This window comes from Genypterus blacodes, unplaced genomic scaffold (genome assembly GCF_046128005.1).
Source record: "Genypterus blacodes isolate CSIRO-AG114 ecotype Tasmania unplaced genomic scaffold, CSIRO-AGI_Gbla_v1 ptg000309l_1, whole genome shotgun sequence".
Classification (NCBI taxonomy): domain Eukaryota; kingdom Metazoa; phylum Chordata; class Actinopteri; order Ophidiiformes; family Ophidiidae; genus Genypterus; species Genypterus blacodes.
Window position 1 is genome coordinate 150,001 of NW_027467098.1, and position 10,000 is coordinate 160,000.

Consider the following 10,000-nt stretch of genomic DNA (forward strand, 5'->3'; position numbering starts at 1 on the left):
CACACACACACACACACACAGAGCTGCTCTCTCCCTCAGGTTCATGGTGTCTCAGTGTTAAACGCTCTGTCTGATCTCTTCTTCTTCTTGTCTTTTGTGTTTCAGCAATGCTCCAAGTGTAAACATGGTGAGTGGAGCTGCTGCCTGACCTCTGACCCGCGTGTCTCAGTCCCTTTAAAGCTTTCTGTCTTCAACCTGACTGAGTGAGGTCATGTCAGAGTGAACTGACTTGTGTTTGGTCTGGGCTCAGATTTCTGCTGGATGTGTTTGGGCGACTGGAAAACCCACGGCAGTGAATACTACGAGTGCAGCCGCTACAAGGAGAACCCCGACATCGTCAACCAGAGCCAGCAGGCTCAGGCCAGGGAGGCCCTCAAGAAGTACCTCTTCTACTTTGAGAGGGTCAGTGATGGTTCTCTCTTTAGACTCAGGGCTCCGCTCCTCTCGCTCCTCTTCTTCTCCCTGACGTGTCGGCTCTTTGTGTTCCCCAGTGGGAGAACCACAACAAGTCTCTGCAGCTGGAGGCCCAGACCTACCAGAGGATCCAGGAGAAGATCCAGGAGAGAGTGATGAACAACCTGGGCACCTGGATCGACTGGCAGTACCTGCATAACGCTGCCAAGCTCCTGGCCAAGGTGTGTGTCTGTCTGTCTGTCTGTCTGTCTGTCTGTCTGTCTGTTTCATTGTAACAGTGTGTTGTCTCTTGTCCCTCCAGTGTCGTTACACACTGCAGTACACCTACCCCTACGCCTACTACATGGAGTCTGGACCCCGCAAGAAGCTGGTGAGGAACAAACCTCTGTCCTTCATCTGTCCGTCCTCTGTCTGTCCTCTGTCCTTCACCTGTCTGTCCTCTGTCCTTCACCTGTCTGTCCTCTGTCCTTCACCTGTCTGTCCTCTGTCCTTCACCTGTCTGTCCTCTGTCCTTCATCTGTCTGTCCTTTGTCCTTCACCTGTCTGTCCTCTGTCCTTCATCTGTCCGTCCTCTGTCCTTCATCTGTCTGTCCTCTGTCTGTCCTCTGTCCTTCATCTGTCCGTCCTCTGTCTGTCCTCTGTCCTTCACCTGTCTGTCCTCTGTCTGTCCTCTGTCCTTCACCTGTCTGTCCTCTGTCTGTCCTCTGTCCTTCACCTGTCTGTCCTCTGTCCTTCACCTGTCTGTCCTTCACCTGTCTGTCCTTTGTCCTTCACCTGTCTGTCCTCTGTCCTTCACCTGTCTGTCCTTTGTCCTTCACCTGTCTGTCCTCTGTCCTTCACCTGTCTGTCCTCTGTCCTTCACCTGTCTGTCCTTCACCTGTCTGTCCTCTGTCCTTCACCTGTCTGTCCTTCACCTGTCTGTCCTCTGTCCCATATTTTTATACATATTTTTCTTGGCCTTTTTTTAAATACATTTTAAAAAATCTGCCCTGACATTTGTGATTTTTATTTTAAGTTTCTTGAATGTATTTGTTCTATTTCAGTATTTAGTTGTAAATGTTTGTTTGTTTGTTTGTGTCCAGTGAGTTTCCTCCCGTGTCTTAATGTCTGATCCTGGTTGTTATATTTATCTAAGTGATGTTTGTTGATGCTCCTCTCCTCTCCTCTCCTCTCCTCTCTCTCTCTCAGTTTGAGTACCAGCAGGCCCAGCTGGAGGCGGAGATAGAGAACCTGTCCTGGAAGGTGGAGCGAGCCGACACCTATGAGAGAGGAGTGTTGGGAGGAGAGGGAGAGCTCAGTGCCAGCGACAGAGGGGTGAGGAGGAGGAGGAGGAGGCTTTAACATGTTACGGGTCCATTATGGTTGTGGGCTTGATATCCGTCACCGTAGTAACAGAGCCTTGTAAACATCATGTGACCTTAAACAGAATGTGTGAGCTTGATGTTTGCTCAGATGTTTATGTTTCCTCTTGGTGATTTTAGGATCTGGAGAATCAGATGCACATCGCCGAGCAGAGGAGACGCACGCTGCTGAAGGACTTCCACGACACCTGAAGCTCCATCCTGACTGCAGAGCACCAGCATCTTCCTCCCTCTTCTCCTTCCTTCCTTCCTTCCTTCCTCTTGACCTTTCCTTCCCTTCATCCCTCGGTGCACTCATACTCATCCCCCCTTCCTCCTCCTCTCCCCTTCACCTCCCTCCTCCCGTCTGCTGCAGGGCCCCACACTGGCAGGGTCATCCCTCTTCTTCTTCCTCCTCATCCTCACCTCACTCACACACCTGTCAGAACATCACACTCGTCACGGTTACACTCGGCATTCCAGGGCAGCTTTTAAGATCTGATCATGAAGGTGGAAACGTCTGAACACACCAGCTGCCCCCGAGTTTGACCTTTGACACCTGGCTCGCTCTTAAGTCTGGAGCAGGTGAACACTTAGGAGAGGGAAGGCTTCAAGGGGCAAATTAGATCAGGTAGACGAGGAAAAGGTGGGATAGGTGAGGGAGAAGTGCTGCTCATCATGTCTGCTGGCCTCAGTCTGACCGGCAGCAGCTGTGTGGGCGTCATGACGACAGGAGAGGGGAATGATTTGGAGCCTGATGTTTGCATGAAAGCCGTTTGATTTGGATGCATGAAGGTACAAACGCCTCAGCAGCACACACACACACACACACACACACACACACACACACACACACACACACACACACACACACACACACACACACACACACACACACACAGACACAGACACAGGCGGTGATGTCATCATGTCTGTGGGGGGGAAGGTCAAAATGGGAATACAGTTGTAACACTTTAAGGAAAGAAATATCACAGGAATAAAGAGAAACCAAACGATGGGCAGTGTCTCCTGTAAGAGAGGAGGAAGGTGTGGAGGTTCAGATCCTCCTGCAGCTCCCAGGCTGAGAGGATGGAAGAGCTGAGAAGCTTTTAACTCAAAATATTTCCACCAAAACGTCTTTCTGGAGAGAGTCCTTGAATTTCATTATCTGATGTTTCTCTGTCTAAACAGTTTTGGATCTAACCCCGTCCACAAATTCACAAGAAATTTAATAGTTAGACTCCACAAATGTAACTGAGTGTGTTCCTTTAAATCGGACACGGATAAATAAAACAATGCCCCGTCATTTATTTCTGCAGACCGACGCTGATGTGTGTGTGTGTGTGTGTATGATCAGGCTCCTTCAGTTCCTTCATAGATGCAGCGTGTTGTTTTTCTTTCTTATATTCTTCCGTTCCTGCAGTGAGATGTCAGACGCGCTGCTGCGGGATCTGCTGCCCCCGTGTGGCCGCGCGGTATCATGACCGGTGTGATCCTGATGAATCATTGTTCCGCCTCAGTGGAGCTCTGACCTGCACCTCCACTGATCAGCTGATAAAAGTTGTTTTCGAAACAGAATCATGTAATCTCTCACACACACACACACACACACACACACATTGTGGCGGCACCCGTTATTAGCATGCACGTGCACACACACACCCCCCCCGCCACCGTCCTCAAACACTCCACAGTGGAATCTATACATTCACTGTTAATTTGCCCCCCCCCTCCTCTTTTCTTCCTTTACATTCATCCCTCACTTTATTTTGCTCTCTTTCTTGTTTTCTTCCGGCTCACTTTGTTCCGTTTCTTCTGGAAAATGGCTGTTGATAGATAGATCATTTAAAAAAAATTAAAAATGTTTAAAAAAAAAAAAAAAATTGCTGTAATTTTCAACGGTTGTACATTAATACAGAAATAGAGTTACTGAGAGAGTTTTTAAAACCGGACCCTGGCTCCTGTGTGTTCTTTACGCACGCACGCACACACACACACTCCATACACGCTGATCAACAGAAGCACTCAGTATCTTAATTTAACTTTTGAAAACCATTTACATTTCAGCTGACATGTGAATATTTACAGCACTAACAGAAGCGGGGATAAGAAAACTGAGTGAGAACCTTTTAATCCGGCTCCTGAGGAATGTTAAACAATCCATTACCAACATCAATGGGTCATAAAACATGAATTACCGCTCCAGTATCTGTAGTTTGAAAGTGTGGAGCAGGAACAAGGTCAGATTGTTTACACCCGATGAGTCTGAGGGCAGAATACTGGAAATACCTGTTGGTGTTCACATTTTGGCAAACTGCACTGTAAACACATGCAACAGCCTCACACTTCACCGTTCTTACGCCCACGGGTTCAGCCTGACATGAACACACTCACACCTGCTATAAGGGCTCTAGGAGGCAGCCTAATATAGCCTGTGAGTGTGTGTGTGCCTGTGCCAGGAGTGTATTAACTGCTCCTTCTGACCTTATGTGTGTGTGTGCCCTAGTTTCACACTGGCACCCTCATTTCAAAGTAGGACAAAGAGATGGTATGTGATTTCTGTGGGCTGAGGAATGTTTGGAATTGTTTGCACAGGTCCATCACCTCACAGATCCAGGATGTCTGCCAGGGCCGCCTGTGTACAGCCTCACTTCACCCAAACAGAACCGAGCAAGGTGGTGCTTCTCTTCCAGTCTGTACTGTTGCTGACCTGGTGGGCAGGTTGGGCCTGATCCAGGGAAGGAACCCATTACATGCTGGTAACCAACACATTTGGCCCCTAACTGTTGAACTGTAGGCAAAATCGTAAAATGAATCTTTTTTGTACCCCTGGATTCTTTTGACAAAGTAGACTTTTCATGTTGTTCTTGTAGAATGTCTGGACTAGTGATGGGTCATGCGCACAAGCATCGGCTCTGGGAGCCGGCTCTTTGTAGTGAATCAGAAGAGCCGGCTCGCAATCGAGTGAGAGCCGGCTCCCAGTTTTTTTCCATTCGCTGCTTAGGTTTTACTTTCAGTGCTCAGTCCCAGCTCTGGTTACGACAGAGCTTTGTTATTATTGGCCAGCATGGCGACCAGCATGCGGCATTCACGTGAGAATTGATAAAAATAATAATAATAATAATAATGATAATAACTTAAGGATGTGTAAACAGAGAGGGGGGCGGGGCAGACACACCACTTGACTCTAGAGATGGGCGCTACCGGGTATTTGGTATCGATCCGATACCAAGTAACTACAGGGCCAGTAGAAGTTTGAAGTGTGTGTGCGTGTGCGTGTGTGTGTGTGTGTGTGTGTGTGTGTGTGTGTGTGTGTGTGTGTGTGTGTGTGTGTGTGTGTGTGTGTGTGTGTGTGTGTGTGTGCGTGCGCGGGCCAGGCTGAGCGTACCTGCAAGTGACAGGGCAACATCAAAAGATGAGGAAGTGTGTGTGTGTCGAGGGGAGCGTGCTGAGTGGGCGGGCCAGGCTGAGCGTACCTGCATGCTTGAGCCAAGTGACAGGGCAACATCAAAAGATCTGCCCAATATCTGCCCAAAACAGGGCAGATACTCACGGAGAGGCGAAATCGTATCAGCCCATCCAAGCTGAGGCATCTGATCTTCCTGAATGCCAACCTGCCCTGAGGACTAATGCTGTTTGCTGGAGTTTGGTTCTGGTTTTGGTTCTGTTCTGTGGATTTGTTATAAATCTTTCGTTCATTTGTCCAATACAAAAGTTTAATTGAGGACATTATTAATGTTAGCTTGAGTTTGGTTCTGTTCTGTGGATTTGTTTGAAGTTTATTGTTAAATAATAAAATAAATGCACAGAATTAGGCAATTATAAGGTCTCTCATAAAAACACTGAAAGCAAAAGGCTTTTCAACACATAAACATTGATCTTTTTGCAAAGTTAAGGTAAGCTATAGGCTACAAAAGATCCTAAATAAAGAGCCGATCGGGAGTCGAAAGAGCCGGCTCTTCTTTGGGAGCCGAGTCAAAAGAGCCGGCTCTCGGAAAAGAGCCGAACTTCCCATCACTAGTCTGGACCAAACCGGACCTGAGATATTATACTTTATCTCTATTTACTATATATTCTATAATTGGCTGCCGGAGGTGGGTGGGCGTGGCTCATTCTCCAAAAGGTGCCGTGTCTCATGGACTCGGTGTATCGAGATCCAATCCGAGATAGAGTCAGAATTAGTTTGAACAGTTTCTGTTATCTCAACTCCTCTATGTTATAAGAATCCTAGGTACATATGAGGAATATGCTCATTATGGTTACATTAGAACAAGTTTACGATTTATGTAATTAATAAATTATGATTACCATTTGTGATCGTGTTCAGATTTAACAAAATAATATAATATATGTGTGAATACACGGCATGCTCTAATTTACAATTGTAGTCATTGATATGCTTATAATTGTTTTGTTTTTTAAATCTCTAATTTACTCTGTGGGGCGGTCCTCCCCGGAAGTGACGTCACGCGGTGTAACCCTGTGAGACGGAACCACACGCACGTGTCGGAGCAGCAGCAGCAGAGGAGCGTCTGGCAGCACGAGCGCACCGATACACGCCGCCGCGCGCTTCTTTCCGTCCCGCTCTAACCTCAGCGGAGCACCGTGCGCTCGCGCCGCTCAGTCGCAGAGGTGCGCGCTTAGCCGGCGAAGGGGGAAAGCACCGCGCGAGGAGGACGAAGAAAGTTCTGGTTGTTCTTCTGTCCCGGCCTGTGAGCGACCCGGTGACTCGTCCTCTTCACACTCCGGCCGCCTTGACACCATGGCGAACTACCTGATCAGCGGCCAGACCGGATACGTGCCGGACGACGGACTGTCGGGGCAGCAGCTGTTCAACGGAGGCGACGGGCTCACGTACAAGTAAAGACGCCGCCGTCCCTCCGCCGGTGCCCGGTGCAGCACGGGCCGGTCCCGGCTGCACACCGCGCGCACTCCCGCTGGAGTTTAGCTCCGCATGCTAACGTTAGCACCGCGTTTCTGCTCGGTCTGCTCGCTCATTTCGTCGCACAGTTTACAGATGTGAAGTCTGTCGGCCATTACGACGAGCTGCTCCAGATGTGAGTGAAGTGAGCGGCTCGGTCAGTTTAGTTAATCCATCATTATTCACTCGACCAACCGCCCCAGAGCGCCGCGGGGCAGCTTCACCTCCTCATGTGTTTGGCTTACAAGGATGGAAGATGGAGAATGACAGACGATTAATCGATTGCTAAAACTGATTAATCGATTAATACTCAGTAAATAATGATTATTTTGAATCATTCATTTTTAAACGCCCTTCATCTGCAGCCACAGTAGTAACACATGCACGCATCACCATGAAGGCTTTACTGGGAGTTAACAATAAAAAGTGACAGCGAGTGAAAGTCAAATAATAAAGGAAAGATGATTATAATTAAATGTGTGATTTTATCCCTTTTAAAGCTTTAGATTGATATTTGAAAAGGCAAATACACAAACTTCTGAATACTGAAGCTTTACACAGTATTTGTTCTGAGTGGCGGCCTCGTGGAGACGGAGTGTGGGTTGGGATGAGCCAACACACTCACTACACACAGGTTCTAAAATTAGGCCTGAACATCCACAGTCCTGTGTTGTCATGATGCACCCTTGGCTGTTTATAGAGCAGCTGCAGGGTAGTTACTGTTCAAACAAAGAGCTACGAGCAGAGTGGTGAGGCCTTGAAGACATTCAGAGAGTTAACAAACGGTCAACAAGGTCATTCACACTGATCCTCTGTCAGTCGTCTCATTCTTTAGATGTTTGTGCTTCTCCTCGAGTCTGTAGGTCTTTGAATGGACCCTTATGGATCCATGAGCACGTGTTCTACATGAAGCTATGAGTTGGGTAATATGTTGACCTTTGAACCTCAATGTTTTTCCTCAGTAGAATCTATATCTTTTGTTGGAGTTGTCACGGTAACTAGGAGGACACATTGTCTTACTCTGTCTCTCATTAACTCGCTGCAGCTCGCACATCACGTGGGTTGACGGGCCTGTGTGTTAAAGAAATGCTGTGCAGACGCGTTTTACACACTCACACAGTAATGTGACACCTTCTGAAGTTTCCTGGGAAACATGTGAACTCCTGGTTCTGAGTTGAAGGTGCACTTATGGGATTCGTCCGTCTTCTATTCCTGAAGCGCTCAGGTTTAAACTTAAACATACTGAGAAACGGTTCCCACAGTAACCATTAAATCAAGCTTTCGCACCAATCACGAGTGACTTCAGCGCCGTACGTTCCTCGACTTCCCACACAAAATCAATCTTGGTTACATATCGGCGGTTGCGTTTGATAAATGAGATGATGCAGATGTTGATGTGTTGAAATCAAAGCTGCCTGCTCTCGTCTCTCTGTTGGCCTGAACATCTTTCCTGTCTGTTCTTCTTCTTCTTCTTCAGCGACTTCCTAATTCTGCCCGGTTACATCGACTTCACATCAGACCAAGTGGTGAGTGATTCGTCCCGTAAAAACAAAACCCCCTGGATGACCCTGTGCTGATTTATGGGTCATCAGTTCATATTTCCCCTTTGTGTTCCACCTGATTTACACTTTTCCAAAACGTTGGTTAATCTCCACGCGACTGTAATGTCAGTCAGAGACGCAGATTAAAAGAGTGTGTGTGTATCGGAGTGAGATTGGCTGCCGGATGTTGTGTGTAAATTAATCGGAATCAAGAGGCGACAAAATTCATAAGTGAACTGGTAACTCAATGGTTTTGGCGTTCACAAGCCGAATCTTCAGGCTTCCACATGTCGTTGTGACAGCGTGTTGAACCCCACGTGTCAAACGCACTTGGCATGGATCCTGGGTGTCAAATTCCCCGTCTCCATAAATACATTCACCTTCTCCATACAGAGGAGAACCACACAAACTTTCACCAGAATCCACGTGACTGTAAATGGAGATAAAGGTGCACACTTTCAGTTTCTCTCACCTCTGCTTCACACAATCGTGGCTCACTACACCCAGAAATGAAGCCGAAGTCTGTATGATATCGACTAAAAAACACGTTGAAGGGTTTTTCACGTCTCTTCCTGGCGTCTCCTTTCCAGGATCTGACCTCGGCGCTCACCAAGCAGATCACCATGAAGACCCCCCTTGTCTCCTCCCCCATGGACACCGTCTCAGAGGCCAACATGGCCATCGCTATGGCAGTAAGTAGGACACACACATTCCTGCCTTTTTGTGGCCTTTACACACACACACACACACACACACACACACACTAATGCATTCTGTCCCCCCAGCTCACAGGGGGAATCGGCTTCATCCACCACAACTGCACTCCAGAGTTTCAGGCCAATGAAGTTCGAAAAGTCAAGGTAGAGTTTGATCACGTCTTTCACCTTTCTTACGATTCAAACTTCTCCCGACCTCCTTATTCTTCCTCGTCCCTCCTTTTGCTGACCATTCTGCCTCCTCCTCCTCCTCCTCCAGCGTTACGAGCAGGGCTTCATTACAGACCCCGTGGTGATGAGCCCAGACGAGCGTGTGCGCGACGTGTTCCAGGCTAAAGCGCGTCACGGCTTCTGCGGCATTCCCATCACAGACAACGGCAAAATGGGCGGCAAGCTGGTGGGAATCATCTCCTCCAGAGACATCGACTTCCTGAAGGCCGAGGAGCACGACCTGCCGCTCAGCGAGGTGGGCGGGGTTTGGATGGGGATGGGACACGACACTTTGATATTAAAATAAAATAAAATCTATTCCAGCGGGAGAGACAAAGTCAAACTCACACTGGTGTGTGTGTGTGTGTGTCTCTCTCTCTCTCCCCCTCTCTCTCTCTCTCTCTCTCTCCAGGTGATGACCAGGCGGGAGGATCTGGTCGTGGCGCCCGCTGCAGTGACACTGAAGGAAGCCAATGAGATCCTGCAGAGGAGTAAGAAAGGTCAGGAGGACGTTTGCTTTCCTTTGTCCTGAGAGCAAATTGATGATGAGAAGGTGACAGTTATGATGCTAACGTTCCCCCGCCCCCCTCAGGTAAGCTGCCCATCGTGAACGAGGAAGGCTCCCTGGTGTCCATCATCGCCCGCACAGACCTGAAGAAGAACAGGGACTTCCCTCTGGCCTCCAAAGACCCCCGCAAACAGCTGCTGTGCGGCGCCGCCATCGGCACGCACAACGACGACAAGTACCGCCTGGACCTGCTGGTGCAGAGCGGCGTGGACGTGGTCGTGCTGGTGAGTGGGGCGGACCACTGGGGTGCGACAGAGAGAGACTGAGAGAGGGGGGGCTCACACCAGTTT

At 48.6% G+C, this 10,000-nt stretch overlaps 2 protein-coding genes across 2 annotated transcripts in view; both read left to right on the top strand.

Annotated features, from left to right (window-relative positions):
- arih2 (ariadne homolog 2 (Drosophila)) overlaps positions 1 to 3,700 on the top strand; it is a 10,397-nt gene extending 6,697 nt beyond the window's left edge. The window contains exons 10-15 of the mRNA XM_076137398.1: positions 106 to 127; positions 251 to 402; positions 492 to 635; positions 716 to 784; positions 1,603 to 1,728; positions 1,896 to 3,700. Coding sequence (XP_075993513.1) covers positions 106 to 127; positions 251 to 402; positions 492 to 635; positions 716 to 784; positions 1,603 to 1,728; positions 1,896 to 1,967 — 585 coding nt within the window. The 3' untranslated portion in view covers positions 1,968 to 3,700. The remainder of the gene's footprint in view (positions 1 to 105; positions 128 to 250; positions 403 to 491; positions 636 to 715; positions 785 to 1,602; positions 1,729 to 1,895) is intronic.
- Positions 3,701 to 6,239: 2,539 nt separating this feature from the next.
- Positions 6,240 to 10,000, top strand: part of impdh2 (IMP (inosine 5'-monophosphate) dehydrogenase 2) — an 8,608-nt gene continuing 4,847 nt past the window's right edge. The window contains exons 1-7 of the mRNA XM_076137404.1: positions 6,240 to 6,614; positions 8,153 to 8,201; positions 8,807 to 8,908; positions 9,002 to 9,076; positions 9,192 to 9,398; positions 9,555 to 9,642; positions 9,735 to 9,934. Coding sequence (XP_075993519.1) covers positions 6,517 to 6,614; positions 8,153 to 8,201; positions 8,807 to 8,908; positions 9,002 to 9,076; positions 9,192 to 9,398; positions 9,555 to 9,642; positions 9,735 to 9,934 — 819 coding nt within the window. The 5' untranslated portion in view covers positions 6,240 to 6,516. The remainder of the gene's footprint in view (positions 6,615 to 8,152; positions 8,202 to 8,806; positions 8,909 to 9,001; positions 9,077 to 9,191; positions 9,399 to 9,554; positions 9,643 to 9,734; positions 9,935 to 10,000) is intronic.